We start from the raw sequence: 26378 nt of genomic DNA on the forward strand, positions 1-26378 counted from the left end.
GTGTGCATGATCACAAGCATCTGCTGTTGCATTCTACACTAAGAACACTTTGTGTGAATGAGTCAGTGTTTTAGAACCTGAATTTTCAGGAGCTAACCAGCGAGGCGTCTCTCAGCCATTGGCTTCCTGGGATAGGAGTAAAATTGATATTTTAAAATAGGGGTATTAAGATGCCCCTATTTTAAGTGTGGCATGCTTTTAGATGCCACCTCCACACATCTCCCTGTTTCTTGCATGGATATACCTTAGTATTTTCTAGATAAACAGAACAGTGATTTTGGCACGGGGATTAGGACCCTTTCATCTGAAGGCAAACTCTGTGATTGATTGACCTAAAATGGAAATGAAGGTCACACAACAGCTACTAAAGCACTCATCCCTCTGATAGTAGATCTAAATGCAGAAAGAAAGTATTGTACCTTTAGAAATCCAAGTCCCCAAATGAGCCCGGTTTGCAGGGTGAGAACCACGCTGCAAACCTGGAGTGGTAATGTGAACGAGACTGGACTTTGCTAAAGCTGGTGTATCCGGGTCTGCAGGGAATCTGCTTTGGTGAATGAAATGGAGCTGCTTAGATGGGCGAGTGGATGTTTTGTATCTACTCATGGTGAGTTTGGTTCCCACATCTACTCGTTGTCTTGATTAAGGGTTCTCCAGTCCCAGCACACATAAAAACATCAAGGAATGCTGTGATTCTATTGCTGCTGTGGGCTGTGAGCCTGCAGTCATCAGATACGACTCATGTCCACCTGTGGTGCCTCCCTTATCTGCCAGTCACTGCTTTGGGCAGCCCACTCTGGTTTTGATTCTGATAACACAAGCTGCAGCAGTCTCCCCAGGGGCTCTCTGACTTACCATGATGTAGGAGGCATTGATGTAGTCTGTGCCTTCCCCACTCAGGGATGAAATGCCAACCCTGGATCTTTCCACTGGGAATACAGAACATTCATCATAAACAAGTAAGCTCTTAGCACTGTATCTCCTCCCCGCCCCTGCAAATGCCAAAACATAGCTGCATTTTGCAAGTTGAGTGTGTTTGACTTTTAAGCTAGTTTTTCTATGTATTTTGCACTTTTAGACGAAGACTTCAAGGTTTAAGAGTCTTTGTTAAGTTATATTATCTGGCATGATTAGAAAAATATGAGTGTATTGTTTTTGTTCCAAGATGTACAAATATTGTCAAATTATCTACAAGGCTTCTATTATTTAAAAAGTTGGGGGTTTTTTCTTCCAAAATTCAACATAGCTTACCAGGGATGATGGAAGACGTTCTGTTCTTTTCTCTGTTGCATTGCTTTAGGGCTGTAGAATAGTCACTCTGTTGTATATTTGATTGACTCAGGAGCTGAGAAAGGGTGTCAAGGAAAAATACAGATTATTTCATTTAAGCCCCTCAAATAAACACACACACACACACACACACACACACACACTCAGATACACAGAAGACTAAACAAAGATAAGATACTGAATATAAATATATCTGACTTATTTTCCAAGAATTCCTTGAATTAAACTTGTTCTGGGGGACTCCCTGGTACATCTATGTTCTATATTCTATACCAGGAGGGTTGGAATAAGCAGAAAACACTTGATGTCTAGTTTGACTTTCAGCATTAGGAGCCTTCCTCTATGGTGTGGGCCCTCCATTTTCTCTACTTAAATCTCACACTGCAGCTGGGAGATAAATTGCATGTGATTGTGTATGTATGTGTGTGTGTACATATATATGCATATAGTTGGATTTTATTCATTATTTTAGTACTCAGTCACACGAATTATCTACTTGCTATTTATCTATTCCCCAGTTAGTGAATGTTTGGGTTATTTCCAATGTTTTGCTATGTCAAACTTTGTAGCAATGAATATCCTTTGTATATTTCTTAATGTGCACAGGTGAGGGTTTCTATAAAGAATTAGGCGTCACTGGTGTTTAATTTTTGACAGGCTAACAGATGAAAAAAGTATATCCCGGTTTTGATTTGCATTTCCTTACTTATTGTGAAATTGTTGATTTTAGTTACTTCTTCTTTGATGATTGCCTTTTCATATTTCTACTTCATTGCCATTTACTAATTTGTAGGGGGTTTTGACTATTAAATGTAAATCTACAGTCTGCTAAGAAAGTTGCAAATGTCTCTGTTCTCTTTAATCACACAGACATTTACAGCCAATTCAGTTTTTCCTTAAGATTTCTGTAATTTAACATTTTAATTTAAGAAGTCCTTCTCTACCCTGAAGTTCTCAAGATATATTTTCCAATATTTTCCTATAATAGTTATAAAAATTTGTTTTCATCTTTAGATATTTAATCCATCTTGAATAATTTCAGTGTTTGAGGTGTGGTAGGGACCTAACAGTACTTATTTCTACATGGAGATTGTCCTAATATCATTCATTGATTAATCCATCTTTCCTCACCAATTTTTAATGTCATATCTGTCATATAACAATTTCCATACGCACATGGTTCCTCTGGTTCATTTGTCTGTTTTTCAATATTAATTATATTTGCATAAAAATTATTATATTTGCATAAAAAGTCTTTCATATACAGTACAACAAATTTCTATTCTTTATTTTTCAGTATTGTTTTAGTGTTTTCAATTCTTTACTTTTTTTTTTAAAATAAATTTTTATTTATTTATTTTTGGCTGCATTGGGTCTTCGTTCCGGTGCACGGGCTTCTCATTGCAGTGGCTTCTCTTGTTGCAGAGCATGGGCTCTAGGCGCATGGGCTTCAGTAGTTGTGGCACTCGGGCTCAGTAGTTGTGGCTCGCGGGCTGTAGAGCGCAGGCTCAGTAGTTGTGGCCCACAGGCTTAGTTGCTCCGCGGCATGTGGGATCTTCCCGGACCAGGGCTCAAACCTGTGTCCCCTGCATTGGCAGGTGGATTCTTAACCACTGCGCCACCAGGAAAGTCCTGATTCTTTACTGTTCAATGTTGAGGTGGGTTTCTGATAAATATTTGTTGAATAAATAGACATGCAATTCATTTCAAGGACATTTTTCTATGGGTAAACTTGAATAAATACCTTTTCTTATAGGACAGTATATACACCCCCCTTCCAAATTTCCCTAGTTAGGATGTTAACAGGAAACAGAGTCAAATGTCTCTGTTTTTAATTAGATTCTGATCTCATAACTGATATTTCCATTTTGATCCTGAATTATCCAGTATAAGCAATATCAATTCTTTTATTAATTTAATTGTGTAGGGGGTAAATCATATTTAAATAAGAAAATGGGTAATAGATGTATATTTTTAACTTAGAAAAAAGCCATCCTAGCAACATCATGTTAATGCTTTACATTTATTATCTGTTTCTGGAAGCTGTACTGTGCACTTTTTCTTCCTTAAAGTGTTCCTTTATGACTCACATAAGCTTGGCTGAATAAAACATTTATGCTTTCCTGTCTGCAAGTTCTAAGTTCAGCTTCCACCCCTCATCTGTCTCTTACTCCTCCCAAAGCACAAAAGGTGCTGAACGAGAAGGTAAAAAGTCAGAGGGAACTCATGACTACATCTTCTGTGTTGTAAGCTGCAGAAAAGAAAGAGAAAAAACTTCAATCTGGAGGTTTGTTAACTCTCCTGGGTTTTTCCAGGGCCTTCTGAATTCTTCCTAGACATTCTTTCTTCAGAAATTGGCCCTGTTTCTCTAGCAACCCTGAGAAGTAAGAGGTTAGTATAGAAATAATGGGGAACAAAATAACATAGCCTTCATTCCTCTGGAAGATGACAGCTCTGCAAATCCCCCTATCTCCGCAGGCAGGTCTGGTAACAACTGCTTTCTGAATTCTTTGCTGAGTGGTTTCTGGAAGTCAGAGAGCTAAGCTGTGAGAGGTAGAACACTGAACAAAGCATGCTCCCCTGTCTAGCTGACTGCCTTGTGACAGGGTGGGTGGGAGAAACTGGGGTTGAAGAAGCTATTCTTGTGGGGTGGTCTATTCTAGTCTGGGGGCTTCAAGTGAGACTGACTCTTCCAAAAAGCAGCACAAACAGCCTGAGCCACAGCACTCGTGGTTAAGTGGTCTGGTTTTCTCAAAGCGAGAAGAGCACTTACACCGTCTGTGTTAGAAGTTCTGCCTGTTCCTCCTGTTCTGTTCTGTGCCCTCCTTTCCTGGACCACGTCTGCATTTCTAGGGTTTCTGAGAACTTTCCCTCTCGCTACTCAAAATTAAGGTTCTTGAACTTTGCCAAGTGGCTTTGTTGCCTGTTGTAAAGGACACAACAAAGCCACTGGGCCAACAGGGCACTCAGCCTGTCCACACGGCTTTGTCCACTCAAATGAGGAGATGCAGGAACATTCCAACCTGTGGTGACACCCAAGAGAGGGGCTTCCGAGAGAACTTACCTTGAATTGTTTGTCTAGCTTTGTTTTGCCTGTTGGTCCAGGAATGAGGAGCCCGTTAACATAGGCATGGATGTGGCTGTCCGGGACCTCAGTTTCTTTACTAAGTATCGCCTCGACCAGCGCGTCATGAATGAAGACATACTGTTCCTGGCAAAGCAATGACAAACAGGGATATCACCTCAGGTTTTCCTTATATGTATTGAGGTACAAAAGTAGTATCTTCCACTGATGGACAAAAAGCGTTTTACAAAATGGAAGGGAGGACCCACAGAGATTGCTTACCAGCCCTGGCAGGAAGTTAGATGGAGGAAAAGGTGGTCATCCAGAAACAATACAACTCTTTCCATCTCTCACCTCTTTATTTCTTGTGCATTGGCGTTTAGGGAAGGAGATCGCTGGAAGATTTGGGGAGGCAAAGCAATGCCCTCTCTGCTTATCCTTCAAACCTGAGACCCTCTTCCACATTTTGCACTGACTTCTCTACTTCTGATGGGTCTTCCCCTTCTGCCCATTCCAATTCTCCTTTTAGCCGGTCATATATAATTTAGCACAATTATCTATACAGTTTTTAATAGTTATCTTCTATTTCATGTATGGGACTCTTCCCTCGTCTTATCTGACTAGAATGTCATTTCCTTGATGGAATGAAGTTTGGTTGGTTTGGTTTGGAAGCCCACTCAGTCATATGTTTCTTATTGCTTTCAAGCTGCCATACATAGTTTTCAATTTAAATCCATATTTATTTAGAAATAGTGAAAATAAAATACAGGTATGCAGAGTTTGTCCTGTGTCATATATGGGTAAATGATCTGGGCTTAAAAAAGGGAATAATTTGAGCATAATTCATACTATTTAAATATGAGAATGAATCCATTCATTCATTACATTCAGGAAAAGCTTGAGGATTCTGCAAGAGGAGATAAGGGTTGACTGATCCACTTACTCTTTTTCGGAATCTTGCCTGTGACCAGTGTCATTTTAAAGACATTCCCCATTTGGTCATAAAATAGGCAAAATTTAGCTGGTCCATCCATGACTTATGTGCAAGTACCTGGTGTTATAGTTTGAATTGTGCACGCCTCCCGCCCCCGCAGAAGATATGCTGAAACCCTAACCTTCCAGTACCTCAGAATGTGACCTTATTTGTAAATAGAGTCGATGCAGATGTAGTTAGTTAAGATGAGGTAGGGACTGGTGTCCTTATAAGAAGAGGGAAATTTGGACACAGACACGGACACAGAGGGAAGACAGCCATGTGAAGAAGGAGGCAGTTAGGCTGCCAAATCCAGGGAAATATGAGGCTATCAGAAGCTTGAAGAGACAGGGAAGGATCCTTCCCTAGAGGATTCGGAGGGAGCATGGCCCTGCCTACCCCTTGATTTTGGACTTCTATCCTCCAGAAGTAGGGGACAACACGTTTCTGTTGTTTTGGGCCACCCGGTTTGTAGCACTTTATTACAGGGAGCCCCATGGGACTAACGCACCTGGTAATACAAACTCTGGTCTATCCAGCATTTTAGGGACATTTCCAACCCTTAGATAAAGGAAATTATCCTTTTTATCATACCTCGGTTTGCACCAAGTAATTTCTTTGTGAACGAATGTGTTTTAAAAAGCCGAATATGTTGACAGTTCCTTCATGTTGAATTTGCTGCAGCATACTGTCGAGCACGATATATGTGCCTGTTCTTCCAACACCAGCACTGAAGAGCACACAGAGAAAGAGACTTCAATGTCAACATAAAATACATTTGAGGATTGGTCACTCCTGGCTGTCTTGTAAATTAATATCCTTCTCCAAGCAAATGAGCCACTTAGTAAGTAATTCAGCAGTCCAAGACAGTAAGCAGCTTAGGAGTTAAGCATAATGCTTCAAATAACAAACAAAGTTTTCTTTTTTCTTTCTTGCTTACAGGTCAAACTCCAAAGCAATCTGATTATTCCTGCTGGAGATTTTTTATTTTCAATTACAGTTATTATTCGTTATACATTATACAGTGGAAATATTATGTATCAGAGTATAGCAAATAGACATTTAATTTGAGAAGAATGAAAGCATCAGCCTCACCAGACTCTGAAAAGACAAGGTCCCTGGGTCTGTATTGTCAGGTAAACATGTTTGTAAAGGTTTCCGCGTTAATGGAAAAAAAGAGTTTGCGAAGGCTTTCAGCTGAAAATATCATTTCAGTGAGATGGTGAGGAATAAAGAATAACTTCAGTCATTTCTAAAGGGCCATTATCTAACGACTTCTTCAAAGCCTCTACTGGAGGGACAGAATTCAGAGACAGGGATTCTTTTCAAATGCTCTGACGAGTAGGAAGTACTACAGTGAAGAATTAGCACCCGCTCTGCACAAGGCTCTGGGCCTTTTCCATTCGCTAGGAAACAATCCCTGACCTTCACAGCTATCTTTCCTGCATCTTCCTGTTTCCCTCAGCTTATCATCAGGCTCACAGATAAAAAACTCAAGATAGGTCTCTCAAACTTTGAGGATAACTCCTGAGATAGGTAATTAGAATGTGTGAGATACTCTGCATATCAAAGGAAAACAGTTGTTTCTGTAAAAACACAGACGCTACTTTGACAAAAATACTCCACGTGGAAATGAATTTGACTTTTGTGGTCATACAGCTTGGCACAGAAGTCAGCACGCAGTAAACAGTAACTGCTATTTTTGTTTTAACTGAAAAATATTAAATTAAAGCCTCTAACACATTTTTCTCTTTCTCTGAAATATCATTATTTCTATTCACTCACCCAATTTCTTGGAAATTAAAGTACCTGGGCAACGATGAATTGATTACACGTTCAATAGGATATATTAGACAGAACTCAGGAAAATGAGAACGGGGTTTTGACCCCAAACTGTTTAAAAACAACTTAAAATATTTTGCAAAATTCCCCATACGTTGTGCACTTTGGTTCTTCTAATGTAAACCTGGCGTATTAAGTCTACAATAGACTATTAACTCCTAGGAACAGGGGTTGTGTCTTAAGCATTTTTATCCCACGACATTATGTTGTAATAAATGCTTGTTTAATGACAAAACGTTGTTCTGTGCTTCACGCAGTTAATAAGCTGAAATCCAGTTAACCAATCAAATAGAATATTATACATCATAGAAATACCTGGTGCTTTGAAATATTCAGCAATCCAATTCTGAGTCTGGCATACTCACTTCCCAGTAACCAACGTTTCATGCCCCTCAGCTTGTGAAATCATTCCCACTTTGGCAAAGCCTTTGTTCCACTGATTCCTTTTTTGTTAGCATAAGCAGTTCTATGGGTTTGGAAACCCGGCGCTGAGACTCACCTGCAATGGACAACAACAGGCCCTACTGCGTGGCGCTTGGCACGGGATGCCTTTCTCACAAAGGTCAGTACGGGCAGCGAGTACTCTGGCACTCCCATGTCAGGCCACTGAGTGTAGTGGTACTGGGTGACCACGCGCCCACTGGGTCTTCCTTTCTGGGAACCCTGGAAGAGACCAGACAGCTAATCAGCTAAGTATAGGAACACGCACCCACGGGGTCCTTAAACATCATCTCTGGATTCATAGCTTGATGTTGGTGGTTCATAACGAAGCTAAAAAAGTACACTGTCATTTGTGATGGTTAATTTTATGTGTCAACTTGGCTAGGCTAGGGTGGCCAGTAGTTTGGTCAAACACCTGTCACACCAGATGTTACTGTCAAGGTATTTTTTAGATGTGATTGACATTTAAGTCAGTAAGACTTCCAGTAAGCTGGATTATGCTCCATAATGTCAGTTGAAGGCCTTAAGAGCAAAGACTGAGGTTTCCTGAAGAAGAAGGTATTCTCCTAAAGACTGCAACGTAGAAATCTTGCCTGAATTTCCAGCCTGGAGTCAGTTCTTAAAACACCCTCTCTCTCTCTTTAAATATATATATATATATATATATATATACACACACATACATATATATCTACATACAGATATATGTTTTTCTAAGGAACCCTGACTTATAACTTGCTCTTTTTCTTTTCCTCCCCTTTTTCAGTCTCCACTATTTTCAGTTGGATGTGCAGTTATCACATGGGGCAGGGACTTTTGTTCCTGTGTCACTGCCACCATTGGCACCATGACCAATGTGGTGCTAAAGCCACATCTGGCATTAAGAGACTTGGAAGAAACTTTTGGGATTGAGGTGTAGCTGTGATAAGAACTCTTAATGCCTTTAATTATTTGTATTTTTACCCTGTTTTGGTTATACCACCTGTTTTCTTAAAAAAGGATCGAGATGTATTACTCAATTGATGATAGCCATCATTTGTGGACTCACCTTTTTGATCTTTGTGTTTCTTAGAGTAAAAGTCCTCACAGTGTAATATGCAAGCATTTGAACACTCTTTTGAGTGACCAGAAAGTTCCCATACTCTTCATTCCCATCAGCAGGCCAGTATTGGTCACATTTTCTCTGCAAAAGAGAAAGTCAAGATGCTCTTTTCATATTTCAGGTGCTTAGTGTAAGTCATCCCTGAAATCAGTAAAGATTTGATACCGTGACTCCCTCATTCTTCTAAACATGTTCTTTCCGTTCTAAGTGATTGCAGATTTGTTGTAGAGGAGAGCAGAGAGAGAATTACAGGGCTGAAAGAGACTTGAGATGATCAGATTCAAACTCGCCCCTTTCAGATGAGGGAAGTGAGGCCAGATGTACTGAGTTGCTATAAAGCCAGGACTAGAATCCAGCTCCCATGAGTTAAAATCTACTTCACTCTGCATCGCTTTTCAATGAACCTCATTTGCTTTTTCTTACGGAATGAAGAATGCATTTAAATAGCAGGTAGCTTGAGTTACAGTGAAACTTTTTGACCTTTAACAGTTTCCCTTTAGCTGTCATACTTACTTGAAAGGAATCCTGATTAGCTTCCCTGACTTCTGCTGCTTCCTAATGCTGACTCTATCAAAAGCAACTTAAAGCATTTCTAATCACTATCTCGGGGATGGCATAATAGATGACCTTCATACCCTTCCTTTCTCCACAAGGTTTGTTATCATGACAATAACTTCCACATTATGCTCCCATATCATTCTCCAGAAATCTTCAGCTGTAGATTTCAGTGGGCCTTGGGCAGCAATGTAAGCTTTTGGTCTGTTGTAGCCCTGCAGAAACAAATGACAAATGTTTCTTACTAACAAATTTGTATGCCATTTTTAGCTGTTCAGTTCCTAAGATCAGGAGATTTTTGCTATAAAAGAAAACCATAAAAAAAAAACTTCCAAAGCTAGAGAAACTTACTAGTACTAGCAAAGACAGCAACTCTTCTTTAGTTATAATTTTTGTCAAAAAAAGAGTTCTTTTTGCACTGACACAACCACTATTCTCTGCACCTCTAGTCTAAGTGCATTTAATCCAAGTCTGTTTACTATGCTTAACATCTGGTGCTTAATTGTGCTGCTTTGAAATATGTTTGAGGCATTAGGGCTCAGTTGTCTATAATAGTCAGGAAACCTTTGGTGTTTTCTCCTTACCCTCTCCTTGGTGGCACTGAGCAATGCTAATCATTAATAGCTATCCTTCACTTATTACCCACCGTTGGCCAAGATAGTTTACAAACATTAACCTTAACCCTTAATTTATATGCAAAATGGAAGCATCATCCCTGATTTGGAGATAGGAAACTGAAGTTCAGAGGAGTTAAGTGGCTTTCCAAGCTTTCACAGTTAGCCAATGGCAGAGCTGGGATTCAAAACCAGTTCTAACTCCAAAGCTCATATTCAATCTGACATACACACTTCCTGCTATGGAAGCCTGAAGTGGTTGCCTACAACAAACCTACTGTATACTTATATTTGGTACTCACTTCTTTGAATTAACTGTTCCAAACAGCATAAACCTGAAGGCAGCTAGACTGCAAGGTCAGTGTCAGGAAAATAACTGAGTTCCATTGGCATTCAACTGACCACAGGAAAAAACCCAGTAAGTTAGTCAGTGGTCTACAGTCCCTGGAGATCTCCAGTAAGTTTCACAAAGCTGGGTATCCTGAGAAGGGCCCAAGATTATAAAGGCTGGTAACTGGTTTAGAAATCATGTGTTTGCCTTTTAGTTAGTACTACCCTGAGAATTTTTCAGTCAAAATTTATCTATCAGCTGCTATCTACATAGTAATGTGCTAGGAGCTATGGGACATTCCAAATAAGCGCTGATCCTACCCCTCTTATTTAAGGAGCTATAAAACTATCAGAATATATACATCCTACCTTGAATGTAATTCCTCAGCCTGAATTCCCTCTCTCACCCAGGAGATAAACCAAGTACAATAGCTTGAATGCCCTTCAATCTGAAAACCTTTAGCTACGGGATCTCTTACTACTAATTTGTATTTTTTATTATCTTTCATGCAATACTTATTACTATTCTATGTACAATACCACGGTGTAATAAATTCATAGTTTAACATAATTTTCATAAAATTTCAGTTGAAACATGCTTACATCAACATAATTGGCATTGATGTAATCAGTCAGTTTGCCATCCTTTTCAGCAAGTTGTGCAAGCTTAACCCTACTATGATCATCTGTAATAAAAAAAAGAAAATACTTCACTATAGCATGAACTGCTTTTCAGCATAAAGTTCATTTATATTTACATAATAATTTATCAAATACAATTAAAATCAGTGCAAACATCATTTACTTTAGTCAGCTTTTGGTGGATACAGAGATGACAAAAATAAAGATAAATACAACAAAATCCTCTTTCAAGGTTCCCAATGTGGAAGGTGAGAATGGACATATACACAGAGAGGAATGTTCCGGTGTCAAGAGAGAGGTGCAGAGTCCTAGAGGGACACGAAGACAGAAACTGTATTGGTTTGGGATGAAAATAAACCTTTTCATAGAGGTTGAATCCTGAAGTTGGCATCTTAGATGGGTTTCTAAAGGCGGATACTGGGGCTGTGAACACTGCAGAGCCAGTGAAAGGGAGAGAAGAGTGACGGGGGTGTCGGAAAACTCAGGAAGGATGGCAGCATGCATGCTCTGAACAGGAGGCTGATGGCAGAAGAAGAAGTAGAGAAGGAAGCAGAAGGGGTCTAGAAAGTTTCCATGAATGGTTAGAGCAAACAGCTCTTTCAAGGGAAGACCTCAAAGAGGAACTATTGCAAAGGGAGGCAGGGCAACGACTGCCCCAGAACGGAGGACACGGATCCTGTACTGTCAGTGAAGAGGGGATGAAAACCGTGGTAACTTATACATGGTGCACGGTCATAATTAAAAGTGTTGAAATGAGGCATTTGGGATTAAATTCAGTTCTACAGAGAAACTATATTTGGAGGAACTGCATAATAAGGAAAGTGTCACTAGAAGGACACTTGGTGATTTCACTGGGCAGACTATTGTTTTTTCAAGGATGAAGAAATGAATACAGACCAAACTATGACAAGTTAAAGAGACGTTCTGGGATAATAATACTTTGGTGACATCAGCAGCTCGCAAAGATGCAGGAAATGTAGGCAGAAATAGATGTGTGGCCATGGAAAGATGGGTTTGGACACCAGGCTACTTTTGCATTCTGGTTTTCAGATTTTCAGAAGGGTATTACTGGGTAAGTTTTCTGGGTTGCTTTTCTTCATCTCAAAGTAGGACTGTTATTACCTCTATCTTGCCAGGTTATTTCAGGGATGGAATGAAATGACGAATTCACAGTGCCAGGCACATAGTAGGTGTTCAACAAATGTCAACCTCTATCTGCTTCTTAATTAGCTGGTGGGTATTTTCTATTTAGCTTGTAGAGAGAATGGTCTAACAACCACTTCACCCTGTCCAAGAAGCAACTGAGTTTTTACGTGCAGCAGGATAGCTGCTTCTGTTGAGAAAGACAAACATGAAGCAGAACTTTCTATCAAAATGGAAAGACTGGTGTAGACCTTGTGGGAAAAAAAGACAGCATCCATGCAAACTACTTAGAACTGTGATCGTAAAAATTCCCATTCCAGAAACTAGAATGGAACCAGAATTTAAATAACCAAGCTGGTAATACTATGTTCACATGAATCTAGGAAGGCCCACTGAATATATAAGAAAGGATATAAGTTGAAGTTTTGGGGAAGAATGAAGATGAATTTCAAGAAATGGAGGGGGCTATAAAGGAAAATAAAAGGGAACAGATGTAAATAAGAGGTGCTGCAATAAGACGGAAGAAACATGCTAATTTCATACAAAAAAATAGGTAAACTTGTCCTAAAGAAAAAAGCCAGAAAGCTGCTCATGGAGGAGAAAAAGAGAGGTCAGCTAAGGTAGTAAAGGGAGAGAAGAAATAAAAAGAATGAATCCAATTAACCCTTTATCAGACCCCAGGGGAGAATGGCAAGAGAGGAGGGAAAAGGGTAGAAGGAAAAAATAGAGTCTAAAGAAAATCCCATTTCATTAGTAAATTCACATCAAGTAGGGGGATCTCAAGTGAAAATAGGACTATGGAATATAAATAAAGACAGAAAACCATAAGAACAGATTTACAGGCCATGGGGTCTGAAGAAAGGACTGGATTAAAATATGAGTTTAGGGCTTCCCTGGTGGCATAGTGGTTGAGAATCTGCCTGCTAATGCAGGGGACACGGGTTCGAGCCCTGGTCTGGGAAGATCCCACATGCCACGGAGCAACTAGGCCCGTGAGCCACAACTACTGAGCCTGCGCGTCTGGAGCCTGTGCTCCGCAACAAGAGAGGCCACGATAGTGAGAGGCCCGCGCACCGCGATGAAGAGTGGCCCCCGCTTGCCACAACTAGAGAAAGCCCTCGCACAGAAACGAAGACCCAACACAGCCAAAAAAAATAAAATAAATAAATTAATTAATTAAAAAAAATATGAGTTTATTTTGTTCAAAAGAAACAGATGTCATTAATTGCAGAATGTATTTAAACTGGAGTGGTAAAACACTCCGTATTATCTAACGCAAGTCTCATCCCCTGATACAAAGGTCCTGAAACAGCTACACCAAGGTCTGCTGTCAGAGGACTTCAGGACATTGAACTAAGAGCACCGCAACGACAATGACAACAAGTCAGAGTTGAGTGAAGGATATACTTACAGGCAACAATATTTATGTATCGGTTCTTGTGCTTATTGTCAGGGTGATTGGAGCTGTCTGCTGTGATACCTAAATCAACAGTACAGCTCTGCACCTCCTGTAAAGAAATTGTACGCATAACGTTTTAACACACATCCTTTCAAACAAAGTGCCTTAAAATATACTACAGAAGACAAAACAAACAAAACAATCTATCCAAAAATTTTTTTTTACATGTTACAACTATTTCTTGGCTAAAAGAAAATGCAGTGAAATAATGCCTTACCTGGTAAAACTCTTTCAGTGTCTAATGAGGGAATGAATGCCAAAAAAGTAAAGAAATCAAATTCCACAGCACACGACAAATGAGAAAAGAAAGTGTTCATATTAGGTTTACAATGGAAAACCATGATCATGCAATAAATACATTTGTCAAATACTAACAAAACAGAATGTTTCAAACAGTTGCATGCAAATCAAAACTTCTAACAGTTTGGAACCTTAACATTATGTAAAAGGAAAAAAATAACACTTTTAAAAGGGGACAGTGGTATAATAATATGATGAATTTTAAAAATGCTGATGAAAAAAACCACATACTTGATGACACATTTTAACATACTAGTCAGATTTACTAATATTCAAATATAATTGTATTTGATCATGATAGAACTATTTGAAACTGAATTAGTAGTACATTTTTTTTGTTTGTTTATTTTGAGTAATTTTAAAGAGTAAACAGTTTCCTATTAGGTGGTCTGTAGAGCTGTCAAAACATTAGAAATCTCCTGAAATTTTTTTTATCATATATACTATGTCTTTTGAAACAAAATTTAGATAGTACTACTTTCTACATATTTAATTAGTAGACCTCTTTTTAATTAAAATAAAACTTCAATGGGTAGAGAAAAATTATTTCTGCCATTTCTCTTTTAAAATGAATTAAAATCCTTCCCAGGGATGTCTTCTATCTAAATATATTAGTTTGGAATTTACAATTATTTAGTACATATTAAGATAATAACATGAAAGCTTTATAATTTTTGAGAAAGTATATAACTTAAATATAAATCTGATTCATCAGCAAAATGGCTCAGCCTTTCACTAAACAAGCTTTTAAGGCCTCTTCTGGAGCAAGTCATTCTGACTCTAGATTTAAAAACAATTTAATATATGAACCACTGAAAAGGTATAGCATTATTAGTTATTAAGCTAACTATTAAGTTAATGAAAAGTTTTCTTCAATCAGACTGTGAATTAAAAGCAATGGAATTAAGAAAATACTTTTTGAGTAAAAATGTGAGGTTATTTTATTAATTTAATCATTATGAACTGCTTAATAATATTTAAAATGATTTTATAGCTGTGAAAACTGTGAATCTGCCTTTGCATATATGCTTATCAGCAACTTTTACAATAAACTGTCTATTTTTCCTTATGGCTTTTAACATCTGGAAGATTAGACACACCCTTAGCATTTTCTCCCTTTTGCAACTATGATTTTGTTTGATGGATGCCTGATAGTTTCTACAAGTTAATACTGCACCACCCAGTAACCTCTATTATGGTAGCAAAAAATTATTTGATGTTTTAAAAATATAATTCTTCATATTATTCCACTTTACTTAGTAGTCACTTCACACTGCTTTCTTATTCAATGTAGCTATGACTTAGACTTCTTTTAAGATTAAATTAGCTGATTCCTACTGTTTTTAATTTAGTGAAAACGTATATTTCATTTCTCTTTCCTTTGGTTTCTTAAAGCTTTCTGATCTCTGGCATTTTGCTTCCGTAAATACGTTCTTGTTGATCTGATTCGTGGGGAGCAGTTTCTGCGTATATTAGGGACGGTGGTATATCCTCTGATCAGGATCAGACCTCAAAGGGCTTCAAAGAGGGAGGTCAACTGAGCACTTGGGGCTGAGGTGAGGAGGCAAAAGCAATGTGATGCTTCCTGAAGGGGAGAGGCTGGGGAAGGGGTGGGGATCCCTCGATTTCTAGAATGGAAAGGACATGAATGTTAGGTTTGAATCCCAACCCTGCTATTTATTAGTTGCTAATTAACTTCTGTGGAAGTTGATTTCATCAGCAATATGAATAGAAATAAAAACAAATAACTTCCAGAGTTGGGTGAAGGTTGAATGTAGAAGCATCTAGTACAATGATCGGCATATTAGGGAGTGCTCAATAAGAGTAACTTTGTGTTTTGTGGTTATTATTGTTAACTGTTGGTTTCTGGCACCCTATTTTGAAAAAGCTCCTTAACTGACAGTTCAGTGGGCCATGATAAATTTGCAGTAAATTTCTCTGCCCCTACCATCTAAGAATGTTTTACAGAATAATACTAGAAAAATGTTCACTGATTGTGAAGTTCAAATGTTTTTTAGAAATGCATATTTTCTTCAGAAGATGGGGTTTTACCTTGTATAATATTTATTATGTCTTGTATAATAAGTGCTTCTGCATTTACACTGTTGTAATCCTTACAATTAAGAGCTTGTATGTACTTTGGCTGAAAATTATGAAATTTACTAGTTTACTATAATTTATATAATTTAGGAAATTAAAAGGAATCAGTGTTACCAATTCAGATTAAAAAAAGAATACTAGAGCTCTGATTTTATGGGAGAGAATTAACAATGTTTTTGTTTTTTCCACTATTACAACTTGAATTTTAAAATGGAAAACCAATTTTCTAAATTGTATGATAACCATAACACATATCCTAAACACATAATTGATTATGGAACTAATAATCTTGCTAGAAGTGAAAATGGTTTCAATGTCAAGAAATAGCCTATTGCTGAATTTTAAAAATTTACTATTTTCCATATTATTTAAAATAGACATATTAAAATCATACCTCAAATTCTTCAGTAAACCCACTACTTGCATGTAAGTCTGCAACATGCTTTGGAAAGTGCTTTACTGGAATTGCTCCAACATCATCTAAGTGAATAAAAAAAAATCAGGTTGGAAAGGATAATTCAACAGAAATAAATGTGCCTCTCATTTATAGAGATTTATAAAGAGTCTTCTTCTAAAACAACTTCAAAGTTCACTTATTCCTATAATCCCGACTGAATCTATGTTCAAAGAAACATTCAGCAACAATTACCAATTTTCTCTATATTTACTTTCAATCATAACCTGCATTTTAGAATTCTGATTTGATCAGGAATCTCTTCTCCTTTCATACTCTAAAGAGAAACTTAATTTTCAATGTTAAGTTATAAATAATACCACAGCCTCACTTCTTATCAATGGACTGCATCTCTTTATGGATAACTTTCTTTAACATGAGTGGGAGTTGCCTGCAAATTCTGGGAAAAAAATGCAGAAATAATATATTTTCAATTTTACCCTGGACTAAACATAATATATCGTGCAATTTCAGTGTTATAAAATTGTACAGTTTAATGCCTCTCCGTTAAATAGTCAGATGTTTACATTTGAAAACATTTTTTCCTTCCTTCTATAAATAATAGAAAACATTTATATGCAGACTATTCATTGAGGATAACGTCAAAAACCTTTGGGACTTTTAATCTGTAACATTTCAAGAATTCTAACTTGAAAATATGCTATGTAAACAAAGTCATTGGATCTGTTAACTAATTGTGAAGGGGCCAAATTATTTTACCTGGTTCTGTTTTTTTCTTTTTTTTTCCTGGAAAGACTTTCTTAGATTAAACATATTACTAGTTCACCGTGTGCAATTTCACAATTTCCTTCCTCTGACAAGGAAACATCAAACACATTTCACTAGAACCAGTTATTTACATCAACAGATGTTCAGCATCTAGGCCATTTAATATTTTTAAGCTTCAGTTACCAAGAATTTGTTGATTTAAAAAAAATTAGAATCCATCTGTTCTCTTTTAGATGAGTATACCTGAATACTAAAATTGAATTAGCGAGTTAACCTTAAGAAACACTAGACAAAGGTGTAATTCCACTATCACACCTACAGAAGGATCTTGCCTAGAAGTAGCTTTTATAATTAGACAAGAAAACAGAAATAATTTGTCACATTTAAATCGTTAGTTCTCCTAGTAAAGCTTCGTCAAAACCACGGATATTATCCTGCACAGCTAACCTCTTTCCACAAGCAAACTGACTACTTCTCATTTGCCATCATGTCTTTTGGTAATTCTTTTACGAATTGGTCTGCAAGTAAAAGGAGGAGGTGCCCTTGATCACCATTCTTCTAAGAAGTAGAACAGGGAATTCTGGATTTCCTGGACAACCTGATTTTGGATTATTTTATTTATTGTTAATAATAAACTGTGTTGGACTTTGGATAATGGTATAGTTAATTTGCATACCCACACTGACAGGATATGTAGAAGAGGTATGTTTGAAAGTGAAGGGAACTAAACACAACAGATAACCAAGATCAATTGGTCTCAAAATTCTAAATATGTTAATGAGAAATTGTGCTGTACTAAAAGAAATAGAAAGAATTTTAATATAAACTAGAAAAACAAAACAGTGGTGGTTAAAGACACAGAATTGATAGAGTTGATAAAAGAGGTAAAAGAGCAAAACACTTCTTATTCCTATGCTTGTTGCAAATTACAAGGAAAATGCTTCTCTTCTTTTTGTTTTTTAAATCATGAGACTTCAGAAGATAACTTCATGTAGAATTTGAGCCTCAAGCAATAACATATGGCATCTCAGACAATTTAAAAAGAGGCTTCTGTACAAAGATGTAGAGTGGAATGTTTCCATTTGCTTTCCCTGGTTTGGTGACTCTCCATGTCCTTGTCTCATCCTCTGTCCTCCAGTTCTGCTTCCTTAATTCGCACATTTCTAGAAAACTTTTTGTTTTTATTGTTACCACTTTTCATTCTGAAATGTTATAAAATGTTAATTCAGTAAGTGTCTGTGACCTTAGTTACAGTGTGAACTCTAGGGTCAGTAAGGGTCTTAAAATGACCCTGGTTAATTCTTGAATATTGTTAACTAGGTAAGTTCTGCTAAAACAGTTGATGTTTTCCCAGGGATACAACTGACATTTTTACTTAAAGTATTTCCGGCAACCACACATTCCTTGTGCTCATGTTTTTCTTCTACCCTCACCATTTTAAAATTTCTTTTTTTTCCCGTAATGTAGTTAAGAAACCTTTTCACACATACACTCAGATAATCAGAAGGGAACTAAACTTTATCCTTATTTCTGTGGTTTTTGTCCTGTCCATCCTTACTGCAATGATTTAGTCTGACTTTTGTTGTTTAGGTTTCCATTAAAGGAATGCAAATGACTGAAAATCAGCATTATTCCTTACTGATATTTTATTGCTATAAATATTTATGTTCTTTAACATATAACATCTGAACAACTATAAATTATTTTGCCACATCACCTGTATGGTTAAGACTGTTCAAAACATTTTTTTTATTAATTACTTAAAAAAAATTTAATTAACTAATTTATTTATTGGCTGCGTTGGGTCTTCGTTGCTGTGCACGGGCTTTCTCTAGTTGCGGCGAGTGGGGGCTACTCTTCATTGCGGTGCGCGGGCTTCTCATTGCAGTGGCTTCTCTTGTTGCAGAGCACGGGCTCTAGGCGTGCGGGCTCAGTAGTTGTGGCTCACAGGCTCTAGAGCACAGGCTCAGCAGTTGTGGCGCACGGGCTTAGTTGCTCCGAGGCATGTGGGATCTTCCTGGACCAGGGCTCGAACCCATGTCCCCTGCTTTGGCAGGTGGATTCTTAACCATTGCGCCACCAGGGAAGTCCCAAGAATGTTCAGAATTAACAAGAACAAGTTATAAACCTGAATGCCTGATACATAATATTTTGGGCAACACAAACATTTACTAATCTACATTATAGCCATTTGCAAAGTACTCCAATAAGGAAAAACCTTCCAACATCACGCTTTTCATTTAACATCTACCAGCTACTCAGGGTCACACTTTAAGCTATTACCTGAAATTGGAAAGATAGGTGTTGGAGGTGTGGATATTACTCGAGGGGATGTACTGTCCTCTAAGTAAAAGTGTGCAGTCTGGAAACATTTCCTGAAAAGAAAAGAAAGCAATTTATACTACTAGCTGGCATGGTCAGCAAGACAACTTCCGAGATGCTTAAAGATTATGACAGAGATCTCCAGAATTAAAACATAAGTGGAAATCATCTACTTATCACCTACTTTTACAAAACACAGTTATTAGAGAATTTTATAGCCTCCAAATTTATCTCAGCTTTACCTGTACCAGATGAAGAAGAGAGAGCAGATATCAGACATGGTATAAGCAGAGATGACACTTGAACTTGGCAGTTGGTGCCAAGGAGTAGGACACCTCCATGCCCTAGTTACTCTTCCACTGTTGCCGTATACCAGGATGTCCTGCCATCTTGGACAGGACCAGAGTGGAAAAGAAAGCCTGTCCAAAGCTATTTTCACTCAATATTTAAGGGACCATGCCGTTCTGAGGATATTCAGCTGCTAGCAAAAGGCAGCAAGCTGTGACCATGTAGAAATGAAATTCTACTGTGGTAACATTTTGATGAAAAAAGAAGGCAGCTTTATATTATAAGTATGATAATGCAGTAATAACAAAACGAAGTGAGGAAATAGTGAGCATATAACCAAAAACAGGGGTGATTTTCTTGCCAACAGATGCTAGCCTTGATGAGAGTTTTGAGAATGAATATATTTGGAATCCATGACAACCATGACAATCCAATGACAACCATGACCTAAAATGTCACCTGAATCTATTTTCATTCAGATAATAAGAGTAACATCTCTCACTACAAACAATTGAGAAGAGCAAAGAACCAACTGCTGCTGTAAACTAATGCAAACTATCCTTAATTTAAAATTTTTTAAAATTAATACTGCTAATGACACCCTTTGATGTGGGTCATTTAATTTATTTGAAGCATTACTCATGAGTGGTTAAGTTTAAATGGAAAGATCTGTTTGAGTGAAAATGCCATCTCATTTTCCATTTAAAAGATCCAAGCAACAGGATATTTATCCTAATGAGCTTTAACACAACATTTGTTCTTACATGACACACTTCAATTTGTGATATTTTTTTCAATAATCATTTTCCTGCATAGAATTCTTCAGTGGCTTCCCACTGGAATTAGAATGATATTCCATTATTTCAGCAAGGGCTGTAAGACCCTCTGCCACCTGGTCCCCTCGCACCCCAGCAGTTTCACCTCCTACAACTCCTTCCTGCACCCACTAGGCTCTAGCCCACCGGTCCTTTCTTTCTCCCTCTAAGAAACCCTACCAGGATCATCTCAGGGCCCTGGTTCTGGATGTCCCCTCTGGCCACTTGCCTCTTTCCCATCATTTATGCCTTGGCTAAAATGCCACATCCTCTGAGAGTCCTTCTCTGACCACCTGAGCTAAAAGTACCAGCCCTGCCAGCCAAGTCACTATTCTTCCCCCTTTTGTTTGCTTTATGGCACTTATCACTATCTGAAATACTTTATTTATATATTTGTTTATTCATGTTTCATAATTTTAGTTGGTCCTCCCTCACCAGAATGTAAGCCCCCAAAGGGCAAGGTATTTTGTCTTAAGGCATTGTTAGTCTTCAGTGCTAAGAATAATGTCTGGCATGCTGTAGGTGCCCTGAAATATTTGCTCAGTGAATTCACTGCTATAATTATGAATAGTACAAAATTATATAATGTCACAAGCCAAAAAAAAAAAAAATTCAAAGGTGACGATATGCATAGCAAAAAACTAGCCCTCTGCTGTGATGGTATAACCTTTAATAATCAAGCTTGTGAGACCATAGATAACTGACAGAACACAGGAATGTCTTCAACAGAGAAGAGGTGATGTAGGAGGAAGACGAGTGGATGTAGAATCAACTGCAATGTGGGGTCAAAGGGACCCTGAGCGAGGTTCATATCCTGGAAAGTGGAAAGAGCATGGCAGACTAATGAGAAATGGGAAAGATGAGGTCACAGGTCTCATGATAAAGAAACTGTCCTACTGAAAGTCCACATTTGAGCAGAACTGACACCAGACTGGAGCAGGAACTACAGGGAAAGCGTGGCTTACCTGTGTAACCACAGATGCAGTATTTTCTGACACACTGATATGAAAACGCTGGATTTGATACACCTGCTTTTAAGATCACTGAATTAAAACCTCCTTGATTCCTCTAAAATATGGTTACACAAGCCGGTTGAAAGGGTTTCTATTTATTTTTCAATGAATCTTAAAGTTGTAACACACCTTAAGGGACCTAGTGCAATATCACAGCTGACACAAGAGTCCCTTCCCTAGCATCTCTGACATATTAAAAAGACCCAGTTTGAATACCTTCAGTGACAAGGAGCTTACTTCTTTATGAACCATCTTTAGTTACTAGACATTTCTTGTACTAACTCAAAACTCATTCCCTTGTAAGTATCTCCAAATGGTACCCAAAGAGGAGACCCTCCTGTTCCAATGTTATGCCTCCTACTGTTGATATTTTTTTTGTATCGAGCCCCAAATCTATCTCCCTGTTACTTTGACGTATTGGCTCTCGTTCTGTGCCTTACAGAATTTTAGATTATAGTACCCCAAATCTTTTAATACCTAAACCCTACCTATCTGTGGTCCAAACCTTTTTTGACTTTTCTCCTTGAAGTTTATATCCAATAACACAAACATGTTGTAGATCATTGAACATGTCTTTTCCTGCTCTAACTCAGTATTTCTCCTCCCTGCTTTAAACATGGTTCTCCTTCTGACCAAAATGCCTCAGTCACTAATGTGCCATGCAAACACTTCCTTTTTAAAGACAACTCAGTGCTTTCTTCTTTGTGAAACAGCCTCTCATTTCCTAAGCAGACTCTTGCACTCCAGTTTCTGTTTCTACTGTACCCAACGCAAATCTCCATTCACACTCACCTTAAGACTGCTTTGAAAAGTATGCTTAATTAATCCAAGGATGACCTTCACTTCCTGGACATTATTCTCCATTATTTTATTTTAAATATTTTAATTAATTGGTGGTTATAGTATTTTGCAGTATATTTGTTTTGTGCTTTTATCCTCATTATGTTTTTTTTTTAAAGATGGGGCCATATCTTTTGATTTATGTAGACTCAATTTTTAATACAATGTCAGGAGTACAATAGGTATTAAGTGTTGAATGATTAGATGGATTTCCAGTAGTAAGTAAATTCCACCAACCATAAAGTATTCGGCTGCATCCTAGACTCTCTTGCCTACCTGAGCCTCAAATGAGATTAACCTAAAATTTCAAAACATTTGGGAGGGAGAGGTGGAATACATAGCTAGAGAAAAATGAATGGATAGACGGACGGATGGATGGATAGAGGATGTGTCTGAGAGAATGGGAAGAAGGTAGCATCTCTTAGAATAGGAAAAGGTAAATTAAAACATACTAGTATAGTGGTTTAACATGTTGCTAATATTCATCGTAGTATCTGGGTATATACCAGCTCTATACTTTTGAGCTATGTAATCAAACATTTGTTGGTTTTAGAAAATAAGTGGTCTTGTAATGTTACTTGCATTAATAAGTAACAAAAGAATCTTATAAATCATACCAATAATCTTAAAAGTGGGAAAAATTAAAATTAAAATAGTACAGGATAAATTCTGGATGAAGATCATCCGTACATGGCTTAGGTACACTGTATAGTACAGTCTTACCTAGGAAGTGACATTCCACTTAAAAGGCAGCATGGTACTGGGAGGCCTCCGTTCTGGGTTGGTAGCTACTAGTGACCCACAAATTTAAATTTAAGATCAAGAGAGAATTCATATTGCTTCTCTTCCCACTCTCCCCAGCCAGAACAAGTGTGTCTGTGGAGAGTTCTGTTCTATATAGCTTTTGATGGAGTGCTGTTTTGTTGAATATAACCTTGGTATTTTTCAGATTCTAACTATTAAAAAAGCTCTCCAAAATCTACCCTTTGTTGTCTTTAAAAAGAACTTTTTGAAAATATTCCTTATGGAAGTAATTTCGCATTTTAAAAGTTACGATTTGGCTCACATAAATTATACCTTAAAACATCTGGAAAATAATTTCAAGGCATATTATTTAATGTATGACAAGACTCAAAATCTATGGTCCATCTGTTCTGTATCAGCAGTGAATGTCTTCACGTCTATGTGCTAAGTGTTGATAACTATGTCTCCTGCTAATTATCACTCAGCCATGAGGAAAAAAGTGATGACTGTTTTAAACTTATAGACATAGGTCCTATCAATCAATGTTAATCTGATTATTTAGTTTACACCTTTTCATCACAGTATTTAGAATTAAAAGCTAGAAATGTGTAATTATGATTCCATTTTTTTGGATCCTTATACAAATATGAAACAACATTCATCATGCTGTATTCATCACAGGGACCCTAAAGAAAGTCTGACTGCAATCTTAAAGATGATCTTTCCCCCCAAATGGTAAAAAGAGGAAAGTTTCATTCCTAGCTGGGAAGTGACTTGCCCAAGGCCATATAGCAAATGTCAGGAAGAACTGGGAAAGGGATCCAGATTTATCACCTCTGATTTGTTCTGTCTTCCTGCTACGACATGCTTCTTCTCAAGGTTTACACAAAACATGAGAGACCGAGTTAGATAAATTAGACAAAAGAGAGGATTTATTATACCACTTTGCGATTATTTTTTCTCCTAAAGAATTAGGTCAGAAAAGTGTTTTAATATATAAACTGGAAAAACGTATAAGGACCATACACCTATTAGGACTCTTGTTGGTACGCCATTAGATTTTTAAACCTTTCTACAGGCTGTAGTTTCCACAAAGGTCGAAAATGTTTCCATGTTGGATAGTGAAATCATACTGCTCACAAATGCAGCTACACTGGAATTTGAATAATTCACACAAACCTTGAAGAATGCACTAACATTGTCATTTTGTAATTCAGCAAATAATACCCCTGGTGTATTCGTGTTACTGATCTAAAAAGTTGTATTTGGAAGTGAATCAACTTCAAATGGTTGTGAGTTGGACAGATATGTGAAATTTGTAAATGGGTAAGTAAGAGTGACAAATCTTATCAGGACATTTGATAGTTAGATATAAAATATATACATAAAACCCTAAGAGTGCTCATATTTTAAACTAACACTCTGTACTCAAGTTACACAAGACCCTGCCTGGAATGCCCTTCTCCTTTAGCTCCTCTTTCTGAATCCTGTTCAGCTCAAGCCTGACATTTTACATTTACCCTGCCCATTCTGGCTTATCAAGATCCCTTTTTCTCTGACCTCTCTTAGCATCGAGATTTCAGCTGCCATGCATACACTTTTGTGTAATTTTTTTATAAATTTTGCATGGAAAATTCTTTCTCCTCAATAAGCATAAATTTCTTGACAGTGGTGATTCTCATTCATTCATTCATTCCTTCTTTTATACTTTCCCATAGTAGTTCACAGAGTACTAGGCACATGGGAAACAGTCAATAAACATACTAAATATTTTTGAATAAACTGAGAGAATATATTTTGGAATAACACAAAGAGTGGTGATATGAACTTACAGACAGAGGTTGCTAAAAAAAAAAGAAATTGATTATAAATCTTCTGAACAAAATTCTCTTTTAAAACAAAAGTATAAAGTACTAAGCTATAGCCTTTCTTAGTTTACAGATATGATTCCTTATATCATCATAAAGTCCTTGTTTTCCAACAGACACAGTTATAACAGTTATACTGATTTACATTGTGTCCCTAGTAAACTTATTACTTTGCAGTGTGTTCTGCTTGCTGTAGGATGGGAAGCTTACAGTGGGTACAATTTTCCTTGTCCTTTAAAGGTTTCAACAGATTATTGATAAGAATGAAGCTATATCTCATCCTCAAGGCAAATTATAATGAATTTAAAAATCCCATCCATCTTAATATAGTCATTTACTTTATTTTCAAATTATATTTAGATTTTAATGCTTAATTTTTATTTTTGTGTATGGGTTACCATTTTCTGTATTAGTATGCAATTGATATGTATCTTGTACAAAATCCGCTGCTATAAAAGTATATTTCACTATATCAAAAACTATGTTTTCTAAAATAATAACTTTTAAAGTTATAACAGCTGGAGCATTTAACTGAGAAGCTTAGATTTATATTAAATGCTATGATAATGTTTGAATGCTAATTAGATTAATATGAAAGTGCAACTGTCAAAATACTGTATTAAATATTAACTGAAGCCAAAGTTCCTCCATTTCGCCTTTAATTGTTTGACAGAAGTATGAAGAACAGTCAAATCTTTTATTATTATGTCTTTGGATTCACAAATTCACCTTACTCATAGTTACCTGGATAAATTAATGGTAGCTCTCAAGTAAAGGGAATTTTGCATATGCTTTGAAAAGCATTCAGGTAAAACACAGGCAAAATCTGAGCTTTATGAAATGCATATCCAAAATAAACACTCAACTTACCTCCAGTAGATGAGAATACCCACAAGAACCACTAGACAGATAAAAGTCAGGGCTGACACGATCACAAGGGGTATAACTGCCTTCTTCTCGGATTCCAACCCCTCAGCTAGACCAATACGAGACTCATGGCTACTATTACTGGCCTCTGTAGTCGGAGAAAATTGAGAAAGTTGATATTTAAGCTTAAGGAAAAGCACAACATTTTTCAACCGAATAACTGCAATCTTCATTGCTGTTTGCTTACCTTTAAAATTTCGACTCTATGAGACAACCAATGTCTATGATCATAAGCTAATTTAAGTAACACAAAGCTTAAAAAGTAAGGCAGGCTATCCAGTTGCAAAATAAGTGAGTCATGGGAATGAAATATACAGTGTGGGGAATTCAGTCAATAACTAGGTAATATCTTTGTATGGTGACAGATCGTAAGTAGACTTATTGTGGTGATCAATTTGAAATGTACAGAAATATCAAATCACTATGTTGTGTAACAGGGACTAACATAGTGTTATAGATCAATTATACTTCAAAAACAAACTAATAAACTCACAAAAAAAGAGAAAAATAAAGTAAGTCAGCC

At 37.2% G+C, this 26378-nt stretch overlaps 1 protein-coding gene across 4 annotated transcripts in view; it reads right to left on the bottom strand.

Annotated features, from left to right (window-relative positions):
* PTPRZ1 (protein tyrosine phosphatase receptor type Z1) overlaps positions 1-26378 on the bottom strand; it is a 163693-nt gene that overhangs the window by 7211 nt on the left and 130104 nt on the right. For 2 of the 4 annotated variants that reach the window (XM_036864020.1, XM_036864018.1), the window contains exons 13-25: positions 25799-25943; positions 19322-19413; positions 16250-16335; positions 13673-13693; positions 13408-13504; positions 10815-10897; positions 9348-9482; positions 8659-8793; positions 7669-7832; positions 5922-6057; positions 4355-4501; positions 1252-1345; positions 856-929 (exon numbers count right to left, since the gene is read on the bottom strand). In XM_036864020.1, coding sequence (XP_036719915.1) covers positions 856-929; positions 1252-1345; positions 4355-4501; positions 5922-6057; positions 7669-7832; positions 8659-8793; positions 9348-9482; positions 10815-10897; positions 13408-13504; positions 13673-13693; positions 16250-16335; positions 19322-19413; positions 25799-25943 — 1409 coding nt within the window. The remainder of the gene's footprint in view (positions 1-855; positions 930-1251; positions 1346-4354; positions 4502-5921; positions 6058-7668; positions 7833-8658; positions 8794-9347; positions 9483-10814; positions 10898-13407; positions 13505-13672; positions 13694-16249; positions 16336-19321; positions 19414-25798; positions 25944-26378) is intronic. The other 2 variants (XM_036864021.1, XM_036864019.1) reach the window with 1 other exon arrangement.

The sequence above is a fragment of the Balaenoptera musculus genome, chromosome 9 (assembly GCF_009873245.2).
Source record: "Balaenoptera musculus isolate JJ_BM4_2016_0621 chromosome 9, mBalMus1.pri.v3, whole genome shotgun sequence".
In the NCBI taxonomy this organism is placed as follows: Eukaryota; Metazoa; Chordata; class Mammalia; order Artiodactyla; family Balaenopteridae; genus Balaenoptera; species Balaenoptera musculus.